This window comes from Chaetodon auriga, chromosome 6 (genome assembly GCF_051107435.1).
Source record: "Chaetodon auriga isolate fChaAug3 chromosome 6, fChaAug3.hap1, whole genome shotgun sequence".
In the NCBI taxonomy this organism is placed as follows: domain Eukaryota; kingdom Metazoa; phylum Chordata; class Actinopteri; order Chaetodontiformes; family Chaetodontidae; genus Chaetodon; species Chaetodon auriga.
This window is the reverse complement of record NC_135079.1, coordinates 11,482,374-11,505,791: the sequence shown is the minus strand read 5'-3', so window position 1 is coordinate 11,505,791 and position 23,418 is coordinate 11,482,374. Positions and strand designations below refer to the sequence as shown.

Sequence of the window (23,418 nt, the reverse complement as noted above, 5' to 3'; positions counted from 1 at the left end):
GCAACAACGCACTCACCAACATCATAGACATTCCTGCTTGCACTGCCCAGGAGGGTGGCGGTGCCTCCAAAGGGCACTTCACGGTGGGAGGGGGACTTCATCTCCACATAGCTGCTCTCTGTGTGCTTGCAAGCCAACCCCGGAGGGTCTCTAATGGTGGCGTATGGATTCTCACTATTCAGGGAGCAGGAGCTGTTGCTGCACATGGAGCCTTTGATGTAATCTGCAGCAGCCACGAGACAAGGACATATTCAGCGTCAACAAAGATGATAAGCCTGTCACTGACTTATAGGAGTGGTATTAATGCTAGACTCTGATATAACCACTCAAATTCAAATATACATCAGAGTGTGGCCTGGAGAATGGCAATGGAAATCGTTGCTATTCTGAGGAAGTTGTACTTCTTTTTGTCTCCGACAGGTGACTGATGGTGGTATATAGTAATCAGAGTACAAAGGGGAGAGAGTGGAAGGCTCATCTCATCCATAACAGTCTCATCAGTCTGATAACAGGCCTCATTAGAGACCGCAGCAAAGCTCCTTCAGACCACTCTTCACACCCCTGGGTCCCTCACACACACCACCGACTGCACAAGTGTGGGAGACAAAATGACGTATCGGGCACTGAGCCACAGAGAGCAATTACCGTCGGAACAAAACCTCAGCCCACCATGATCTTGTCCAAAGTGTAGAGGGTTTTCACATAAATCACGGAGAATATAAGGATATGGGATTTTTCGGTCAAAGAGATGGAAGTCTCAGAGGGGAATGGAAACCAAATGGAGAAATTGATACACGGGCTGTTGAGTATAAAATAGTTTTGTAATATTGGTGCTGGTGAAGCTGAACAGGATTCCACATGCAGTTTGTCTGCACACACACACACACACATACACACACACACACACACACACACACACACACACACACACACACGCACACACAAACACACTGCTAATACAATGAATTATTTACCTTTTCTGGAACCCCTCTGTGTCTGTGTCTCCCCCTGTTGAACATCTGTAACAAATGTCAAAACATCAAAGTCAAGCATCACATGTGAGTTCCCCGGAGTGTGAAGGTTGACGGGAAATTTCTCATTAAGGTGTGATTCAGTATGTCTTTTTTAGGAGAATGTGAGGGATGCAAATGTGAGGAGTTACTGAATGTTTCACCCGCTTGCTGTCACAAATCCCCAGAGGCTCACAAGCTTACATAATCAACTGTGGTCATAATGGGATATTTGCCAAACAACAACGTATCACGAAGAGAAGACAAGCCTGTTTAAGGCTACATCAGTCTCTTTCTTCAGCGCATCAGGATGAGCATCCAAGACTTTTTTTTTTTTTTTTTTCAGAGGGACTTGTCAGTATGATTGATCTGCTGTGTGTTTTAACACAAAATGGAAATGGTGCAGATGTCTGACTTTTACGTCAAGCGTGACAAAGAACGAATCATGGATATTTTGATTGTTGTGCGCCGCGCTGAGCCTGTTGTCAGTCCACAAGCATAGCTGTCATACCAGCAATGGTATTTACACCATGTATATAATATATAATCTCAGTAACTAACCTCTCCAGACAATGTAAACATTTAATAAATGACTTACAACACTCTATAATGCAGCTGTACACAGATCTGGATATTTATGAGTGTTTATTAATGTTCAGTAACAATTATAACTTGTCCAATGAAGACACATTATTATTACATTAATTAACACCTATTTTGACTCACAAGTGTGTAATTAACCATTTATTAATTGTTTCTGTGCTGCTCATAAATGCCAATATGGGTATTTGAAGCAGAGATTTAAGATATTATTGAGTCATGCTTAATTTTCTATAATTCACAGGCCAAGAGTGCAGTATTTGACCCAGTATAGGCCATCATAGATAAATGTGCCACAGGGGGAAGTGAAAGAGGACTAACGAGCTCACAGTGACCCCTACTCACTTCGACACCACTGCTTTCTCTGTCCCACCTGCATATCTTATCAAAATCAGAGCAAAGGTTATGCCTAACAAGAAACCCCAGGTTCATCTTCATTCACTGCAGGGTAGCCGAGTCCAGGCTGGGTCCTCTATGAGGTCTGTGCAAACGACACGTGCGTCTTTGCCCTTGAAGCGAAGCGCCTACAAAGTCCAAAAATTCAGGATGTATATTGTGTGTTGTGGTAAGAGAGAGGAAAACTGACCTATGTCATTGAGGTTGCAGTAGGCTCTCCACTCTGAGCCATTTCTGCTTTTCAGGGTGCTTGACTGTGAAAGGAAGAGCATAGTTTGGTGTTGCTTTTATACTGTAGTGTGCTACTGAGAAATTGAATTTGATGTGAATACACATGGACAGCGGCCATACTTTGAGGGTCAGCGTGCCATCCAGGTTGCTGGAGATGGTTGAAACAACATTACACTGAGCCACAGTGTGGTAACTGGGGTTGGAGAAGCACTGCCCGCTGCTGCTGCTGCTCTGGCTCTGATTGACCTCAGCAGCACTGGTCCTCATCGCTACAGTACTGCCACACTCTGCGAGTTAAACAGCAGGTTGAGAGGTTGGAAGAATTATGGTATTAATATACTAATAAGTATTAATATACATGAAGAGTTCAACATGCACGTCTGTTTTTGCGCACAATAAATCAAGCTTAATCACAAATCGCTCAGTATGTAGCATTAGGGCTGTAACTTACTATTGCTTTCATAATCTATTGATTCTGGAACCAGGAATTGTTGGGTATTTTTGCTTGATAAACGACTGTCGGGATTAATTGATTGTCAGAATAGCTGCCAATTCATTTTTTTCGATCGACTACATTAGCATTTGTCCACAGTAAGGAAATATTTTGAGTGATCTCTAAAATAACTTACCAGACAGGGAATAGTCAGTGTTGGTGATGTGCATCGCCTGTGAGTAGGACACACTGGGCTGGATCTCATGCCCCTTGTCCCTCTGCCTTTGTCTGTACCACACAAACAGACTGAGCATGGCCATGATGATGAGGAGGAGAAAGATGATGCCCATGACAGCCCCCGCCGACTGGCGCTCCGAGCCTCGTGCCGGGCTAATCTTGGTATACGGGTTCAGCTCTTCCATCATCAGAGCTGCTACAGAGAAAGCACAGAGTGGGTTATTTGAACACTGTGTAAACATCTGTGTTTGAATGACGATAAAGTGGAGTGCCTCGATCATCCCGATCACCTCTCACCTTGATCACAACGGATGCCTTTATATCCAGGGCTGCAGTAGCACGTTCCAGTCACATAGTCACAGGTAGCATTGTTCAGGCACTCACACAGCTGCTGGCAACCGTATCCAAATGTACCAGCAGGACACTCTGAATGGGAGAGAGGTGCATTACAACATCCATCAAAATTAAAGCACTTAGAGAGTGGGAGCCAAAGTGTTTATAGAACACGCACACACATACACAGCCACACTCATCCACAGGGTAATTTTGCTCAGAGCTAAAACGTGTTGGGCCTACTCAACTCTGCTCACAGCTCATCCCAATGAAGCCCGTTCGGCAAGCACACTGGCCAGTGATGTGGTCACAGTCTGCGCCGTTTTGGCAGCGACAGACTTCAGAGCAGTCCCTGCCGTAGAACCCTGAAGGACAGCCTGGGACAGAGATGTATAAAACGTTGGGTTGGGATGGGTGGAGAAAACAAAGAGAGGGAGAGACAACGTAAAAAGTCAAGGTCATATTGTAGAGGAACAGGAAAATCGATAACGTTCAATGTCTCCGCAGCATACTTAATAAGGGACAATGTGAATGAATGGAAATGAAAATTTCCTGCTTCAGCAGAAAATCTGGTTATGGTGTCAATATAACACAGAGGTGGAAATAAAGGACGAGACAGCTGGAAATAGTAAGAACCTATGTGACAGGAAAGGGAAAAAAAACATTTAAATCAAATGTCATTTCTATGCAAAAGAGAAGGAGCATGACACCACAAAAACAACTGAATAAAACCCTTGGGGTGAGAGATAATGGAATTCAAGTTAATAGACTCATGTTGATGCGCTGTCCCTGGGTGAATGACTGGACTGTATAATTAGCAAATTAATGAAGTGACCGTCAGTGTTATGTCTCGAAACAAACTGTAAATGAAAAACTACCATCATCCAGGTGCCCTGTTGTCTCTAAGTAAATGTTTCTCATTCTTCATCTGCTGCAAGTCTCTTGCACTGCCAGTAGATGCCACTGTGTGTCTACTAACTGGATGGGAGAGACTCACGTTGTGTGCAGTAGAGTCCGGTCCAGCCGGGGCTGCACCTGCACTCCCCATCGTAGGCACTGCACTGGGCTCCGTTGTGACAGTTACACGAGTTGAGACAATCAGGGCCCCAGTGCCCAGAGGGACAGGCTGCAGACGCCAGAGACAGAGTCAAGCTCATGGTCACACACCCTCCCACACATACTCTATGTCCTTTGCACGCATGCACGAAGAGCATAATACACATGATTGAGGAAATGCCTAAATAGTCTCCACACATAGAAATATTGTTGACCCAGATCCATGCAGAAAATCCAGTGTGGTCTTTACCTTCCACAAGCCCATAATATGTGACATAAGAGCAGATATATGTGTCAGGTTGAATAACCCAAAGTAAAGCACTTGTAACGTTACATCTGTCGAATCATAAATTATTTTTACTTTAAGTAGTTAAAGCAATAAAAAAACACACACATCAATTTCCCATGGCAGGGTGGCTCAAATCTCTGCTAATGATCTTTGGCCTACAGAGCTGTAAATCAAAGAGCATAATGCATTACAACAATCATTTAAGCAAGCTATCTGTTCAACATAAGCTGGGGCTGAGGGTTCTTGAATGTGTAGGGTCATGAAAATGATTAATGTGTATGAAGGTAAATGCGAGAGTGGACACACGCAATGAGAGGAGGAAATCAGAGAAAATAAGCAAAATAAACACTGGATGACGGAGATAAGCCATACCCTGAGAGCAATCCTCTCCTATCCAACCAGGAAAGCACTGGCAGGAGCCATCAATGGGGTTGCAGGTGCCATTGTTGGTACAGAGGCAGATTTCGGCACAGGCCCTCCCATACCTGCCGCTTGGACAGACTGCAAAACGCAAAAAAAAACAAAACCTCATTTTACAAAACAGGCCTGATCTGCATATTACCACTGACATGCAAAGACTGGTGAAATCCATTAACATTATGACATCAAACTTGGACACATTACTGTGAGCACATTTACACAAACAAACTCATTGTGTGAAAGGTTGTGTAAACATATTCCTCTAATGGATGATATTGTTCTATCTGAGTGGACATGAAGTGATCTGTTTAAACAAAAGGAGGAGTCAATCACTGCCTCCAGTGGCACAACTGCCCCATTTCCACTCACAAGGGTGGAATGAGTGATGTGCCACAGAATTAAAATAGACCATGTACACAGACCACTGTATACATTTTTTATGAAATTAATATTTCAATGCTCTCCGGCACTCTTCAATAAAAGATGTCATCTCCAATGAAACCTCCATTGTGTTTTCTTGTTGGGCCGTGAGACAAATTGAACCAAGGTGTATCTAACAGGGATCAGGGAGCTGCAGCGCCAGCAGATACATCAAAGGTCTCATATAAAGAGAATAGCCCAGTGTTAGAAATATCAGATAAGGTGGCTGGCTGTGAAAGAGATGGGTCTGACTCATTTTCATGTGGGGTGTTTTTAATGATTACATTTCAACTGGCTTTCCCCTCTTCTTGAGAGCTCTTTCAAGCTCCTTCAAGCAGGTTGTCATTAGGCCATGAGGACTCCCCCATACTCCTGCTTCTGGGGATTCAAGCCTCAACATGCCGGGAGAGCTTCATTAGGGTGGACTGTGTGCTGGACAGAGGACAAGGGAGGACGCTGACGGGGTTCAACACAAGGAGAATGCGTATGTTGTTGGTCACCTTAGTCGCTCGCAGCCTCACGCCTGCTCGCCAGTAATTACAGTCCGACAAATTAGGGCGCGATCTGGTTTTTTTCTTTTTCTTCCTCCTTTGGTTAGCTTATTAAACATTTATTTGTAAGACACTGCTCTAAGCCATGAAAGAGAATTCAAAAAGCCTTTCCTTTCTGTAATTTATAAAAAGAAAAGGTAAATTATTAGGTATTAAGTAAAATCTACAGTACATCTGTATGTGGATGTCTTTGCTTAACACAGTGATGGAGAGCAGATTCCTACTGCACTTTATAGCCAGCGAGGACCCACTAACAAGATAAATACCCTTGGTCACATAAGCTGTCACACACATGAGCCAATACTGGACAAAGTGCTAGCATTTAGCTATTGAACAGTTGGAGAGTGAGACAAAAAGCTAATACCCTGAATTTCCAATTGCACAACCTCTTTATATGATTCCTTTGAAATGATCATCATAAAAAACATAGATTTCTTTTTATCCCACTTATGATACTGTCAACACATTACACAGTAATTACAAATATTCTTCTTCTGTGTCAACAACATTGTATGTTGGCTCACAAAGACACAGATGTGATAAAATTAGTCATGATTTCAAAAAGTGCAGCGCCCTAATCAAACACATCTACGGCTAAGGTAAAGGAACCGTATGGAAGTAAGACACGGGCTGCAAACTTTTTTCTGACAAGATCTTCCTGATGTGATTCAAACAACATCTTGTAGGAAACACACAAAGAAAAAGTTTGCCTGACTGCCTTGAAATTAAATTTAACAAGACAAACAGACGTGCACATGTGTTGTTTCCTTGTCTGTTTGGGAAAGGCAATTTACATGGAGCGAAATAAGGCAGCGGGACAGCAACATTTACTTGAAACATTCTTTGTCTAAGAACGTGGTTCTCAGCAATATTCAGGATGCTGTTGAAGGTTGACGTTTTTTTTCCTTTTTGGTCTGGGGTGCACTGATAATAGCCATTATTCAAAGTTTCAGGGCTAAGATGCCAGCGGGAGAGGCAGCAACTCATCCGTTGGTCTTAGGACCAGCAAGGACTGTAGGTAAACACACCGATGTCCTTACAAAATGCTGTGACAGAGCTTTATTTTTTGACATCTAAATGAACCCTAAAATATTATGAGATACTGTAGGCAGCAGCACATAATAACTTCATTTTTACTCCATTATAGATGGTTTTACTCTCTATAATCACTGTTATGTCCAAACCACTTTAATTTTGTATTTCCTGTCAAGACAAAATGCCAGGACATTTTCAGATATAAACTGTACTTACTATTTTCCAGTCGCAAAGACTAAAACTTCACAGTGAATGAATGTGATAGTAAGTGGAACAACAGGGAAAAGGTCAAAGGGACACAGAAGACTACTTGCCTTGGTTGCACAGAGAGCCAGAGAAGCCAGACAGGCACTCACAGTGGCCCGTGACATGATGGCACGGCCCGGTGCTGTGCACACACTGCGGACACGACTGGCTGCAGCGGTGCCCGTAGAACCCCGGAGAGCAGACTGCAGCCAGCGGAGCGTGGCGGGGGAGGAGAGGGAATCAGTCGACAATGTTGGATGGAACAAGAGGTACGTATATAATAATGAAACGGGGCATGACAAGAGTGATCAAGGGAGTACAGAAAAATCAAGGCCGCAAGAATTAAAGCAGAAAAGATGAGGAGAGACAGCAAAGGGAGGGAGAAAGCAGAAAAGTCAGTCTTTATTGTAATCACCCCCATTTCATCTGCTGCCAGAGACAGAATCGTAAAATAGTGAAGAGAATTGTGAAAGTCTGTTTTATGCAAAGTCTTGAGAGCGGCTTGATGATCTATAAATGTCAGGAAATACACAACTGTGTGTTAATAACACAGATTTTATTGAAAGAATGTGGACCATTAAGAGATATTCAAAAGGTGGTATAACGGTAATTATACTAACATTTTATACAAAGAGCATTAACCGTGCAGAGACCGCAGTTTATGTCGGGAACATATTTTCATTTCTGTGCAGCTAGAGCTTTAAAAATCCATGTGATGTCCTTTTTTTTTTCATCGCTGGTAATTTTGGAAGATTCCTACTCCAGTGTCACTATTCTCAGGAGACAATCAGGATTTCCAAAGTAAGAAACCTTTTAGGAACTGACAAAGCGTTGGTTGTTGTTTGGCAACCATGCAATGTTAAGTTTACCCCATGGGTTTGGATTTGATGTAAAGCACCAGGTGTGATACACCTTTATCAGCCTCTGGAGAAGCGTGTAATCCTCCAATTAAAGTTTCAACAGGAAAAAACAGCAGGACTGCAGTTATGAGGTTTCCACCTGATGAGAACATTATCTGTGTAAACACTGAATTTGAAGGAGTGATCATTTCCTCACGCACACACACGTGCACACCCACACGCACACACGCACACACCCACACACACCCCCACACAGCGCCTGTTTAATCTCTCAACTCTCTCGCTCAAATTGATGTTTACAGGTTTGTGACTGTGAATTTCGTTCCCAATCAGTGAGCGCATCACTTGAGAGCTGCCTCAGACAGACCCCATTCAGAAACCAGAGCTAGCACTCCCAGTGAGCACGCCCTCTGATGAGCCTTGGGCGAGGACTGTGAGTCTCCCACTGTGAGTTCGTTGTTGAGGACAGGGTAGGGGTGTGAAGAGTGTGTGTGCTCATATGTGTTTGTATGTGTCCATGTGTGCCGTAGGTTCACAGACACTGTGATTAAGTGATAGCGGTGATGAAGGGTTTACACTCAAGCAGTTATGACCGACAACTAGTGCTTGTCCCTAGCTGGCTCACCCCTCAACAACTCTTCAAAGATCAAACCAAGGTCAATACTGTGATGGAGTTTGTTACTGCGCTGTCTCTTCGTCTCGTGCAGTTATTTCTTAGAGGGTTAGAAAAAAGGAGAGTGCTTGGAGAAAAAGAGAAGGAGGCTCACTTCTCTTGCAGGACGTCCCTCTGTACCCAGGTGCGCACACACATGCTCCGTCCTCTGGAGAGCAGGATCCTCCGTTCTGACAGGAGCAGCTGACTGAACAGTTGGGTCCCCAGAAGCCTTGTGGGCACACATTATCACAGTGGATTCCTGCAGGCACATTACAATGACAAATATTCAGCGAATGCACACTAAGAAGGCAAAGACTGGTATGCTGAAATATTCTAAATAGCCTGCCATCTATAAAAACACATCATCAATGGACAACATTCACAATGCCTGATTATAGTGGATCTGTGGAGGGTTATTCACTCAGTGATTGATTTTAGACCTAAATGAAGAAGCTGCAGAGTTTTTTTTTTTTTCTTTAGTTCAGCCCATCCTTCCAGACTCTGTCTCTCCTTTCCAAATGTATTTTATTTTTGATCTGACTGGGGCTCCCTGCCAGTGCACTGTGTTGATTAACAGGGTTGGGTCTCCGGAGAGGCCGAGCTTGTCTGCCATTCTCTTTCAGTAGAGCCGGGGTAGTGTACAGAGCCGAAGGGAAGTACTCAGGCTACAAGTGCACAGTCTGGAAGTGTCACTGTGTGTTTGGCACAGCTCCAACCAACAAATGCAAAACACTGCATCCACACAAGACTCTCACTGTGCACATGAATGCATTAGCACATCCGTCGCAGCGGCACGTTTTCTCCCAGTGATACTCATGCCTTTAAAAGGGGGTGAAATCACATGTATTGTACAGACACGCAGGTTCATAAAATAAAATATATGGCTGCAAACACGCAGGCACATACACACAGTTAGAGTCACATATTCACATACACACATGCGCACAAACTCTGCAACCTTTCAAGTTGCCTTCCCTTAGTTCGAAGCCTCATTTGGAATTTCCTTTGAGTGAGAATATCTGAGAATGGTGTGGCCATTAAAGCAGCATTAGTGCAGTACCTTTGAATTAAACCTGGACTAAACTCTAGGGATTAATGTTATACAGTAACCAGGGTGCCTTCGGGCTGCAATGGAGGAGTAAAAGAGAGGAAATGTTAGTGCTGATGAGCAGGGGGCATGGTAGCAGTGATTTAGTCAGAAGCCCAGCCATGGACATCAAAAGGAGGGCAAGGCTTGTGCAAGTGTGTTTGAGGTTCTGCTAGGCCACGCAGAAAAAACTGTGACTGCCTTTACTGTCAGAAAATGAATGCGGGCAGAGCATCACACTTTTCAGTCTAATGGTGGCAAACAGAGGGGCTTTGGATGCCTAGTGAGGGAGAAGAAGAAAGAGTGAGAGAAGCCAGAACTGAAGTCTCTTCAAAGGAGGCTTTTCGCTGAGAAGTGCCAGAGGTCCCACTATCCAATTTGTACAGAGCGAGCAAGCAAAGCAAACCTCTCTCTCTCAGTGCGTGTAAACACACACTCACGTTACCTGCTCTATGACACGGAATCTCTTCAGAAATAAAAGGTGAAGTCCTATTTAACATGGACTAGCATGAAGCCTCTGCATCAATCGTCTAGTCGCAGCTCTCTTTTAAATCTCTGTTGGCTGATGTCAGGCTTACGACAGTTCAGCAACAACTGTGTTGGGTCAAAGACGACTTAGCCACTCACACGTACACACTCCTGGAGTCAAGCTTCTTGACAGTTTGCGCAAAACCCACAATAAAACAAACAGCAAGTTGACAGCAAAGTAGGATGCTATATCAACTCTGGAGCAAGCATGCTCGGCGTTGTGACAGTGTTTACAGCAAAAAATAGCTCCAGTGTTTCTGGAAATAGTCATTTTTTTCATCCCTGACTTTGTCCTGTGACGAATCCCTCATCTTCCTATCTCTAGGTGCCTCTTCCTTCTGAGAGACCATTGAAAAGACTCTCTGATTCAAGTATGTATGTATGTGTGTTTGTCTGGCCCACTGGGCTGCACGTTGCCCCCAGCCCCGCACCCCGGTGACTCAATTAAGGCTGACAGATGGTCCCGACCTGTGCAGGATTCAGAGCATGAGAGACCCGTTTTGCCGCCTCCGTTCTTGCAGATAATAAAACCCACATTGTTTCCTAGAATAAATGCCCTAAGCTCAGGAGGCTGAATGGAGTGGGCTGCTGAGAGCTCACAGGCTTGACCTTTCCTGCTGAATCTATTCCCTCCCTGACTGCACCTCTCCACCCAGGCTCAGAGACCAGGTCCTCAGCCAGCCCCCTGTATTTGACATTCAGATGCGACGCTTCATTTTTGAGCATAATGATCCTCACCCTTGCTGTGACATTCACACTTGCCTACCTCCACCTCCTTCCCTGTAAGCAAATGTTTGAAATGACAAGAAACAAAGAGCAGACACGTGTTCACGTAAAACTAAGAATCTGGGTCTAGAGGGGATCAGAGTTCAAACAGAGAGCCTGTGACGATTAAGACAGAGTCAGTCCTCTGATGAATAAATATGGCAGTCGGTTCAGTCAGATTTCACAACAACCTGGAACTTTAAATAATCATCAGAGCCAAAAATAAAAATATCATAGTCTGTGTTTAAAACTCCTGAGAGCATTCTGGGCCAATGATTTGATTCAGTCTCCAAATATTTATCTGGTGAGTCACTTCAGACTTTGCTGATAACTAATAATGGATGCAACATAACCATGAGTGCATACCAGCATCCAGCGTGTCAGCCAAGAGCATTCATTTCCACGTAAGGTTTCATTCACATACGCTGCCGGTTCAGTGGCAAAACAAATTGAACATTCAATTAACAAATCCTGCTCAGACTTTCTGTAAACATACTGTAAAACACAAATCATGAATGCCCAGGCATATTTTCCTGTTTTGGTTAATAAACGGGGCTGACTAGCATCTGATGCCTTTGATTTTCAGCAGATGAGGGTAAATAAATGCAGTTTAGATCTCAGAGGTTATTTCTTCTCCTAATGTCAGCCTGCTCTAATTATTGAAGTAATACTGACCTGTCCAGCCGGGGTAGCAGCGGCAGTAGCCACTCACTGGATCACAGCCATTAGCATGACCACAGTCGCAGCGCTCACGGCACTCCAACCCATAGGTGCCATCCTGATAACAACACACACATCGTTATACCTACACATGGGCACAATGAGACACTACTACAAGATGTATAGTGCTCCAAAAGGTTCCAGATCCAGCGAATTCTTTGCAGCGCCCTCTCAGTTAAAAGACAGACTTACAGGGCAGGACTCATCGCAGTGCTCTCCCCTCCACCCAGGAGAGCATGTACAGACACCATCTATTGGGTCACATGCAGCTCCATTGGCACATAAGCATGTCTGGTTACAGCCCAGACCCCACGTACCACTGGAACAGAGGATGGAGCAGTCCACACCCTGCCAGCCTGGGGTAGATCAGAGCAGACACACACCAAACTCTTCAATTATAGGTAGAATTTTCCACAAATAGACAACCAAAATAATGGTAGAGTACAGTGTTTCCGAACCTGCTGGGTAGCTAAATTTTTAATAAAGACTTGATATGTTTTGCATGAAAAAAATCTTAAACTATGAACAAAAGGAGTCAAAAGCACGATATGTCTCTCTGACTAGTGCAATAGAAGTATAAAGTAGTACCTAAACTCTGTGCTGAAGTACAGTACACAAGTAAATCTACTTACTTACATCCCACCACTGTACACTATGTACATGAAAACAGCCTAATTTATGTTTTTAGTCTTCCATTCTCCAGCACAGAGAGCAAGAGGATTCAGACCATAAGCACAGTCTGAATGTGTGCAAGTGTTGTCATGTCAGAATCTGACTTGTCTCTCTGAACTTTTACCATGAGTCAATTATACTGTACCTTCCCTGCAGATGCAGGAGCCGTCGACTGGAGAGCAGGATGCGTGATTATGGCAGGAGCAGGTGGACATGCAGCTTGGCCCGTATAGACCAGGAGGACACACTGTAGCGCAGTCCTCACCCTGAGGTAGAAATAATGCAAAGTCATGAGGCAAAGAATCAGCATGGCGCTAAATGCTGACTCTGGCAGACCTAAAATAGGAATAATACAGTCAACAGACAGAAAGACAGAGAGGGCTTCTTAGCTTACTGCACTAGTTGCAAACTTGAGGGGCCCGACCTGGACTAGGGGTTGCCAAAGCTTCATGGGGGGTCCCAAGGCTTTCTTGATTTTAACCTTTTTCAAAAATATACAATGGACTTGTGTCTCAGCATTTCATTCATTTTTGGTTGGTTCAAGTGTACATTATTGTTTAAGATGCAAACTAAAATAAACCTCATAGAGTAGGGGCACGGTGAAGACCTGAACACAAGCCGTATTCACGGAGCCTTCACTCTATGCTAATCAGCCAGTCTGCATTAGAAAAGTAAGCAGTTACAATGACCAAAGCACTAGTAGAATATCAATGCAAGGAGAAGAAAACATTAAATTTGCTTAAAGCAGTTGTTATCAGCTGCTGTTAGTGTTATGCATTGAATATAATATCAAATATCCATAAAACATGTCACTTAGTCAGGGACTGTCAGTTTAGATAGCCGACAGAAAATGAGTCCCTTAAGGAAAAAGGTCGAGAACCACTGGCTTACTCAAGCGTTTATTTGCACCACTCATACTGTAACTGATCACAGAAGGAGACAAAACTGAATGGAACTGAAGTCAAAGAGGAAGGACCACACTTGATCCGCCCAAGCTATCACCTCCCAGCTTCCAATTATGTACTCTATATTCTGACAGCGCCTACTCACTGCCACGCTTTGCTTTTTGCAACCATGCTCCATCCTGTCTCTCCATCTCATTCTCCCTTTAAGGTTAGTCTCATGGGGTCTCCACTTTCATCAGTGGAGAGAGTGGCAGGACTCCAAGCCAGAGAATCCAGACTCTTCCTCCATCTGTTTCCAACCAAGCTACTACTAAATCTGCCCTTCTGTCCAACTAGCTTTAGTTCATTACTACAATCATCTCTGTTCAAAATAAACGGACATTGTGGTTCGTGCTTGGTGAAATGCCTGTTGGAAGATGCATCTATAAATCTATAAAGTGCAAAGTGATGCAGGGATTCTGTAGAGACAAGTAAGCAGGACCACCAAGAGCGATTCAATTCCAGGGTGCAGTGAGGCAGTGCTCAAAAGTCTCGCTCACCACCTCAAAGATCACAGTGCAACTCTCCATTTTGTTGCTACATCCCAAAGGACACAACTGACAGTGTTTGAGGATCATGTCCTTGTCCCCTAATTTGCGACTCCTGCTGGTCGGCTGAGATGCCTCCAGAGAAGTGTCTTTGATTTGAGGAGAATATTGTAAACCTCCCGGTGAAGTTCTTTGCCGAAGCAGCTGGCGACACCGTGTGTATCAGAGGAAGCACATGGCTGTCTACTCTGTCCTCAGGCCAGCAGTGGGAGTCTGCAGTAAGAATGACAATACGATGACAAAACCAAACGAAGGAGAAAAGGGGGTTAACGCAAAACCCAAATAAACTCTATGGTGAACTGGGTGGACAGGGACATGTCAGGATCCCAGAGACATCCCTGACAGATTGCAGCAGACTCTCAATTAATTCTCTACTATCAATGAGCATGCCAATGGGAGATCGGCAGCCATGCTGGTACAGCCTTACCATTGCATTAGAGTGAACTATCTGATAAAGGACACAGAGTACTCCTTCGCTGTCCTCTGCAACCTGCTGTCATTAGAATTTCTCTGTTTTAAAGGCTGAGCACAGCCCACCTCCACCAGTCTCGTCCCTCCCTAAGCTGGAGATCACAGCCAGTCTATGGATTCCCACACCCTCCCTTCCAAACCCTGCCTTGAGTGACAGGTGACACAATGATTTAGAGTTCCAATTAGTGGCCCAGAGGAGTCCTGAGTGGCTCTTGCTTCGTTCACCAGAGCACCAGGGGACTGCTGGCTGCTCACTGCTCTCATTATCATTTTGAACTCAGTTTAAACAGGAGGCAGGAGGAGATGTGCCAGCGGACACCAGGGGCAGAACACACATCTTAAAACATCTCTCCTCCCCGTACACCACATAAAAGCGCCTGTCTGTGAATGAAATTTTTATCAATCGGTTGCAATAACCTTTGTTCTACTGGAAATGACAGCTTCCAAACTGCTAACAATAGCAGTTCAGTTACAGTTGTTAAGTGTGGAGAGAAGTTCGACCAGCCAGGGGGGCTGGAGGGGTGGGGTGTGGAGGTTCAGAGCCTGTCTTCTGAGCACAAGCAATTTACTGGTGACTGGACTCATGGATAAAACGTCATGCAGCCGCAAATGACCACATGGATTTTGTTGCATCCATGGCTGCGCCGGATTCCACTTGGGTTCACCCTCATGGCGCAGAGACCAGCGGTTGGTCCGCTCTCAAGAGGAGAAAGGCAGCTCTCTCATTAGTTGACTGATTCATATTCCTTCTGAGCTGTGAAGGATAGAAGTCTGTATGTGGAGAATCATTATTAATACACGGGCTGTCAGTCCATTGCACGAGAGCAGCAGGACCTTACATAACTACACAGCCAGAGGCTGTAACCAGACCTGAGCTGCTGAGAGGCAGCCAGGTCGTCCTTGGCCAAGGAAGTAAATTCATACCTATTAGTATCTTAATGTAATTGGAGGGCATTTTTTTCAGAAAGCCTCTCGCTGACACAACATTGATCAGCCTGGAACCCATTGAGACTAGATGCAAATGGCACCACTAATTACCAATCAGTCTCACTCCTTAACAGTTCATCTAACTGCTGGAGGAGTGACTGCAGTTTAAAATTCATTCAGCAAGACAGAAAATGAACCTCTGAACCTTTTTGATGAGGCTAGAAAGCCCTGAGAGATAGGAAAATGATTTGTTTTCACCATCTACAAAGGAGGACTGGAATCTGTTTCTAATGTATTCGTATTTCAGAATCCGTAGAATCTGTAGACACTGGGGAGAAATGTTACTGTCTGTACATTCTGCAGATTGCAAGGGACAATGCCTGAATAGGTAACATGTAATCACTTTGTCCCAGTCAAAAAGAGCATGTCCAATTACTAGAACTAAATCAAGCGTGCAGGAGCTCAGTCTGCTACAACACTTTGCTTGGTTTGCCCCCCGATGGGACTCCAGAACAAAGATGCAGCGGGGAGGCTTAGTCCTATCAGCTGTCCCCTGGGGAAGTGACTTCACGAGCAATCATAGCCTCAATGCCATCATCAACGGCCTTTTAAAAGCCCCACTGTGTTACGATGATAATGTGCCATGCATGTGACAAAAACTTACACACTTACAGGTAAGAGCCACAGTCAAAGCTCTACCTTTGTAATAAAACCATCTGCGTTGTTTGCACAGCAGCAGCTTTGTTAACAGCATCAAAAGGCTACCACAAGTACTCATTCTCCACCCTCCTCCTTCAACACACAAAAACACGCCAATCCTCCATATGAGGTGTGTCTGTTCCCATCTGACTGCCTCCTTTTCTATCCAGCTCCTGCCCTCTAGGTCTGTTTAATGGATCTGGCAGCCCTTCCCAGCAGCCGCCAAAGAGAACAGGTGGAGCAAATTAAGACACAGTCTGCGGCCCCGCTCGGTAGCTCAATTCACCACAGTGGCCCGCTGTAAGACACAGGCAATTTCCACTGAAATGTAATGTTGGCAGAAATGTACCCTCTTGGTCTCTGTTGCTCTGTAACTTCAGATTGCAAGACAAGAAATACAATGGGAAAACTGATTGAAGTTACCCAACTAATTTGACAGTTGTAGAAGGGGACAATGTGGCTGCACAAAAACTACTCAAACGGAAAGTATATAGGTCAAAGATTCAATTTTCTCCCAATTGGTCCAGGAATATAGATCTAAGGTGGCTCTCTACTTGTATCTCTAGTGCTACAAGTTAGGCATATCAGCCGTATTTGTAAAATACCCACGACTGATTATTAATGTCCTGGACTGTAGAATGAATCATTTAGCAAAGAATTTCTGGTGGAGCAGTAGAGCACATCCATAATAAGGCAATAATAAAATGCATCACCTTGCGTCTGCCTGCCTGTGTACAAAAAGCCTCTAAAGTAATATTGGGACCACTTCCAGAACATTACGACCACAGTGACGCAAACATTTTACTATGGCCACAAATAACATGAAACATAAATCAAAGCAACAACCTTCAAGTAAAGCTTATATACTAGAAGGATGAACTATTTCACAGCATGTGGTGTGAGTTATATTATAGACACAATACAGATGCCCTTCCATGATTCTCCTTTTATCATTATTATTTCATGAATCTACAGATTTTTAAGCAGTATGACAAAGATTACAAGGAGCAAGGTTACAATGACAATTAACCTATGGAGGTTTTATAAAAAATTCATGTAACCATGAGCGCAATTACGAGTTGACATCCCATAATTACAGCAGTGATTAAATTAAAATAGAAAGCAAAGTGGCAACATGTTCAATGATTTTTGACATAAAGGTAAGACATTTTAAGGGCTGATGTTGGAGGGTTTTAATGTGTCTTAAATGCATTTTATGGTTTTTCTTCCTTTTCTTTCTCCTTCATTGAATGCTGGTTCTGTGTTGGTGTGTGTAACATAATTGTGCTAACATTTAGGCATGTTGGCTCTCTCCAAAAGGAGAGCTCATGAGACCAAGTAAAGGTCAAGCAAAAGAAAATAAATGACAATAAAACATTACCATGATAGCAGCCGCTGACTTACATAGAATTAAATAGCAGTGGTGGCACTCACCATGAACCCAGGGGCACACACACAGGAACCTGTGACAGGATGGCAGTCAGCTCCATTGGTGCAGCTGCAAGGCAGCATGCAGCCCTCTCCATAGTATCCAGGCGGGCAGGTCTCATTACAGTAAAGCCCTGTCCATCCTGCAGAGCAGGTGCACTCACCAGAAAGCGGGTGGCAGCTACAACATAATGAGAAAGAAAGATGGCACAACAACAGGAAGAAAAAGAGCGAGGCAAAGTTTCAGCTCTGAGAGTATCAACACTTCATTCGTGAGCAGGGTCAAAGTGTGAAATCTGCTCTGCGCCAACAGCAATTCATCCATCTATGTGTCTACGTGCTTGTTTCAGATAGATGAGGTGTCCCTTTTCTCCTTCGTTCTGTAATGACTTCTATGGTCGGTGCCCAACTCCAGCCGGAATCAGAGCATTAACATTGCATTAACTATGAATGCTGCTGAGAAATTATGAATGAAGCAAAGGTCGCGATTAAAAGCTAACTGGATGACATGGCTAAGAGGTGTCCAGACTTCAGAATGAGTGCTGGCTTCGAGCTGAGATGAAGCGAAATTGGGCTGGAGAAGCCTTTATTCATACAGAGCTTGAGGGCTTTGCTTCAGGCTTTGGTCAAAGTGAAGCTGTCTGTGTCATTGCACTGATGTCTCACTTACCTCACGGTGTTGGTGGTATTACAGGGGCAGTACTTGTCACAGATGAGGCCATAGAGGCCTGGTGGACAGAACCTCTCTTGGCAATTAGGGCCTTTAAACCCGGTTTCACACAGACAGGCTCCATTGATGTGGTGACACTTGGCCCCATTCTGACACTCACACCTCTGGTTACACTGAGGACCAAAGCTGCCCACAGGACAGTCATCCTGACACCTGGAGGAGAGATTACACTGTCTTTTAAATTGATGCTCTAAAAAATGTCATGTACATGAAAAGAAATTAGAGTGACGAATGGTAACATGGAATTCAAATGTTAAAAAGGTCACAGCAACTCTGTACATGTGACGGACTAAAGGCATCAGAGCTGAAACAATCAGTCGATTAATCAGTCATTCGATGGACAGAAAATTAATCAACAGCAAAGCAAAGTGAAGATTTGCTCATTGACTCTGTTGGTCATCATAAAATAAGTTACAGATTATTCAGCAATGAGAATAATACTCACAGAGATAAAAGAAAGCATACAGTTTATATTATTCTGATGAAATATGAATGATAATTATATCTTATATTATTTATGGCATAATTGCCTCTTTCATTATACCACCACTGCTGTTACTGCTGCAAAATCTATAACTTACATATTTTTATAGCTGAAACTGATAATACTAAATATCCATTTGGGATATGTTGTGTTAGCTAAAATTCTCTGATTGTTTCTAAAAATGTAACTCTAAAAGGAAGAAGTACTGAATGAGTGCTGTACTGTAACTGTGAGCATGAAATACACTTGATGGCATTTGCACAATGCAAAGTTTGTATAAGTACCGTCGATATTTAAACTCTTCAGCGACTATTGCAATATAGTAAAAATCTTAAATTATTCATAGTCTTTTTATGTTTTATAATTTAGATAATGAATATTTAATTGAAAATATTGTCTTATATTCAAGGCTGACATGGCAAAACTTCAACAAGTACATGACAGGGAAGCTGTAAAAACAGGCCCCTGCTATCAGCAGTCAGAGCTTCAGTATCTCTGCAGGGGTTGGCCAGACTTAGTAATCGTCATCAACCACAGAAATTAGAATTGCCGAGGAGTTTCTCCACATGAAGCACTGAAGTAGATCAGAAAATTGATTTTTTTTCACTTAAATATACTGGCTTAAGTATACAATCCTGGTGGAGTATCAATCTCAAGTGCCTAACAAAGCGATTACAAATAGCTCAATTACATTACAAAATGGGCAAGTTATGGTTCATGTTTAAATTACTCGTGTTTTAGTTTTATCAGGGGACAATGGTATTATTATACTAGACAGCAGAGGGTGGGGGATAACACAATCTCAGATTATTCCTGGCAGGTTAATTCACCTGCCACTTGCAAAATGAATGAGGGCAATTTTGCAAAATAATAAAGTAAAGGGAAGGTCTTGTCGAGGAAGTGTTTCCATCCAAGAGACAATTGCTTTAGCTGAACTAATAAACCCAGGCTGCTCTGGGCTGCTCTGGCAGGCATGGGGAAGTGAAAAGATCTGTGGATTTCAATGAGACCTTAATATAAGCCCATTACTTATAATTAATGAGCAGAATCCAAACAGCATGTAGCCCATGGTGAGATCAATGGACAGGCTGAGAGTGGAGGGGGATGAAGGCTGAAGACATGAAACCTTGCAGGCCAGCATGAAGTACAAGATTAATTAAACATAAACACCCGTATTAAAAGCTTCCAATCCACCTTCAAATGGACTAATGGGCATTTATAAATGCCTATTTCTCTTGAGCGTGAGACTATTCCACTGTTTAGTTTCTTTTTTAAAAGAACAGCCAGGTTTGTGCCTTGTTGGATGTCAACAAAGAGAATAGGTCAATGATTGACTTTTTAATGTGTAACTGTCGGTGTGAAACCATCCCTTTGCATTAAATACTAATATCAATAAATCATGCCATTGTCTGACCTATTTTCAAAGTTAGGAGTACAAAAGTTTGCAGAGTACTTCATGGAAAGCTTTTGTGCATGATAATTAAGCAGTCCGTCTGCCAGGGCTGTCTGCCGCGTACCTGCGTCCACTGAAGCCAGCTGCGCACTGGCACTGCCCTGTGATGTGGTCGCACAGTCCGCCATTGCGACAGGAACAGTCCTTGCTGCAGTTGATGCCGTGCTTTCCAAGAGGGCATGGCTGGGCACAAACCGAACCCTTTGAAAAACAGCGCAGCAAAGAATCACATGAGTTGCGTGTTTTATTGATATTTAGATCATTTGGACACACTGTTTATGGGACGTTATTCCATTGAAGAAATAATCTAAAGTGACGACACGACTCAAAACAACACAATTCTTCTATTTCCACACATTCATCTTCAAAAAGATCAACTCAATGCAGAGTTTATTTCCACCTAACCAATTATTTTTGCTGTATTGGCAAGTAATTGATTGAAAGCGGATATGATAATGAGAAATATGTCTTGCCTCAGAGATTATATCATGCTGTTTATATTGTGATCCCTTTTAAACCTCTGGCTGTTTTAGGTACTTGTGGGCAGTGTTGAAAGCTTTACATGTTACAGTTTTGGGGTTTGCTTAGTCTGATTCCTGTTTTAGTTTTGAAAGTCAGTCTCTTCATGTTCTGCTTTACATCCTGTGAGTGTTTCTCTGCCAGTTTTCGTTATCACCTGTGTTTTATTAGTTAATTAGCCTCTTAGTCCCAGTTTGTTCTTCGTTCAGTTGTGGTATTTCTCTGGAGTTCTTGGATTTCAGCCTGCTTCCTGCTTGCTTTTGTGAATTAGAATTAGCTTAACCTTGTTAAAGCTCACTTTTGTTTTTTCAGCCTGCCTGCTTGGTGTCCTGCATTTGGGTCTAATGCCTTCTTTCCCTGCATCCCTGCATACACAACTGTGACATTACAGCTAATTTGAATCTTTAGAAAGTTTTGGAATAAATGTGATAAAGAGTCTTGATTTGTCAGGTTTTGAATTCACTCGATTAGCTGCAAACTGGCATTAATATCTGGTTATTTCAAATGCAATCAGTTTCACAATTGAATTTCCCAGAAAAATATATTAAATCATGATACATAAGCACCGTAATAAACATAACATCTAATCCATGACTTCCACCCCTGTGCCAAAAATCCAACCAGGCAGTGGTTTTAAAGCATACAAAATCGTTTTTAAAGATTTTGTTTTTGCTTTATTTCCCTTATTCTAACGTTTGACAGTAGATACAAACGTGCAGAGAGTGCAAGAAAGATGACATGCTGACGTGTGGTGCTGGGATCAAACTGGGAACGTTGCCTTGAAACACTAGGACACAGGGATGTAACAAACACTTTATATTGTTGACTGTGGGTGGCCATGTTCACTTGATTTTACTGTGTGAAGAGGGGTTTGAGAAAGCATGCACAACCTCCCCACTAGGAACTCCATTTTTTTTCCTGCAGGGAGTAGAGAATCCCACGTTCTCATTTATAATTGAACACAGCATATTGATCAAGGTTCTCAACATGTCAGTCTCTGCTGTAAAGAGTACATTAGAGATATAAACGTCTTTTTCCAGAACACCAATGATATTCAACCCTTCTCTTCCCTCAGGCCTTTTTTGCTCATCAGCATCCCACCTTAACTGTGACCTACCGTCCACCCGGCAGGGCAGGAACAATCTCCAGTGATGTGGTGGCACGTTCCTCCATTCTGACATGGGCAGCGCTGCTCACAATGAGGCCCGTGGCTACCGGAGGGGCAGCGCTCTCCACAGCTGTCACCACACACAAGTCAAGAGTCAAATGTCTCAGACACATAACTTGTGTTCACCTGCAGTTCTTTGCATCAACAAATAACGCTGAGACAAACAAGACACAATGTCTCTGAGACACCAAAGAGAAAGTTACAAAAGAATAAATATGATGCTGGTACTCACAAAGCCCCTGAGTACCCCGGTGCACAGATGCACTCTCCTGTCTCGTGGTTGCAGGTGGCACCATTGAGACACTGGCAGGGTAGCTGGCATGCCTTGCCATAGTAACCGTGCTCACAGAGCTCCTCACAACGCCATCCCTGGTACCCATCAGTGCAGACACAGGCACCTGTGATGGGGTTACACTTCGCCCCATTTTGGCACTGACACCGATTACTGCAATGAGGTCCCCAGTAGTCACTCTCACAGCCTGCAGGCACAGAGAGAAGTGGCATTAGCTAGAGCAAAACAAAACATACACCAGGAGCTATCCTTGAAAACTGAAATCATATGGAAAATAAATGCAATCAAGCAATAAAATGACTCATAAATGGATTCCTGTGGTACATGTAATAGTTCATCATGAATAGTGAACGTCCCTGGAAATGACTCCTGCAACTAATTAGTATGATACACTGTGAAAACTTTCCTACAGTGATTCATATGCTTTATAATCTTGACATTCATCCTTGGCTTGTGTCTGTATTATTCATTTTCTATCAATTGAATAAAATATCAGTTTGTAATGTAAATGTATTTTTTTTAGCTTAAACATAATTCTCATGATATTCTTATTCTTTCTACTGTCAACAAATCCCACAAAAAGATCAAAACCACTGTGCAGCCAGATATGTCTTATTCATCTGTGCCCCAGAGCTCCATTGTCATCCAAAAACAATTAAAAACACATCAATGAGCCACACTGTTGCACTTGGCAACATGTTTCTTCATTAACAAGAACATTTTGAGTCAGTCCCACATGCAGCACACCAACGCTTTGATGTACCTAAATACTCAAACAAATACACACAAATTATCCTGTTTGAGTATTTGCTGCAAGGTACAGCAGTTAAAATATCACCGGGGTCTGGGTCATAGGCCGCAGGAGTATATCCAAGCATGCCCTGAGCAAAAAGCAGAGGAACACCCCCTACAGCCTGCTATCCATCACAGAGGTAACTCTGACAGTCACACACATTCAGAGAAAGGGACACACAAAAACAGGGAGAACATGCAAATGCGAGCTAGAAATCAAAATGAGACTGTGTGTGTGGCCACTGAGTCCCTGTTTCACACCTATGAATACTGCAAAGCTTCTGTAAGACATCTATAAAGCCAGCAACACTGCAGAACAAAATTCATATCTCCTGTCAATACGAGCTTTTCACAACATTCATCAAACTGTGACCAAGTGACTAAAGAAAGCTTCTGGCTGAAAAATACACTGCAAAGAA

General features: G+C 43.2%; 1 protein-coding gene across 9 annotated transcripts in view; it reads right to left on the bottom strand.

Annotated features, from left to right (window-relative positions):
• The window catches only part of megf11 (multiple EGF-like-domains 11), a 69,034-nt gene that overhangs the window by 2,105 nt on the left and 43,511 nt on the right, over nucleotides 1-23,418 (bottom strand). For 2 of the 9 annotated variants that reach the window (XM_076733773.1, XM_076733775.1), the window contains 19 exons: nucleotides 22,148-22,394; nucleotides 21,865-21,985; nucleotides 20,293-20,429; nucleotides 18,232-18,444; nucleotides 17,568-17,742; nucleotides 12,690-12,810; nucleotides 12,065-12,228; nucleotides 11,828-11,930; nucleotides 8,885-9,031; nucleotides 7,326-7,460; nucleotides 4,958-5,086; nucleotides 4,238-4,366; nucleotides 3,489-3,617; nucleotides 3,205-3,333; nucleotides 2,867-3,103; nucleotides 2,358-2,524; nucleotides 2,197-2,260; nucleotides 975-1,019; nucleotides 17-223 (listed from right to left, as the gene is read on the bottom strand). In XM_076733773.1, the coding sequence (XP_076589888.1) occupies nucleotides 17-223; nucleotides 975-1,019; nucleotides 2,197-2,260; nucleotides 2,358-2,524; nucleotides 2,867-3,103; nucleotides 3,205-3,333; nucleotides 3,489-3,617; nucleotides 4,238-4,366; nucleotides 4,958-5,086; nucleotides 7,326-7,460; nucleotides 8,885-9,031; nucleotides 11,828-11,930; nucleotides 12,065-12,228; nucleotides 12,690-12,810; nucleotides 17,568-17,742; nucleotides 18,232-18,444; nucleotides 20,293-20,429; nucleotides 21,865-21,985; nucleotides 22,148-22,394 (2,799 nt within the window). The remainder of the gene's footprint in view (nucleotides 1-16; nucleotides 224-974; nucleotides 1,020-2,196; nucleotides 2,261-2,357; nucleotides 2,525-2,866; nucleotides 3,104-3,204; nucleotides 3,334-3,488; nucleotides 3,618-4,237; nucleotides 4,367-4,957; nucleotides 5,087-7,325; nucleotides 7,461-8,884; nucleotides 9,032-11,827; nucleotides 11,931-12,064; nucleotides 12,229-12,689; nucleotides 12,811-17,567; nucleotides 17,743-18,231; nucleotides 18,445-20,292; nucleotides 20,430-21,864; nucleotides 21,986-22,147; nucleotides 22,395-23,418) is intronic. The other 7 variants (XM_076733774.1, XM_076733776.1, XM_076733777.1 and 4 more) reach the window with 5 other exon arrangements.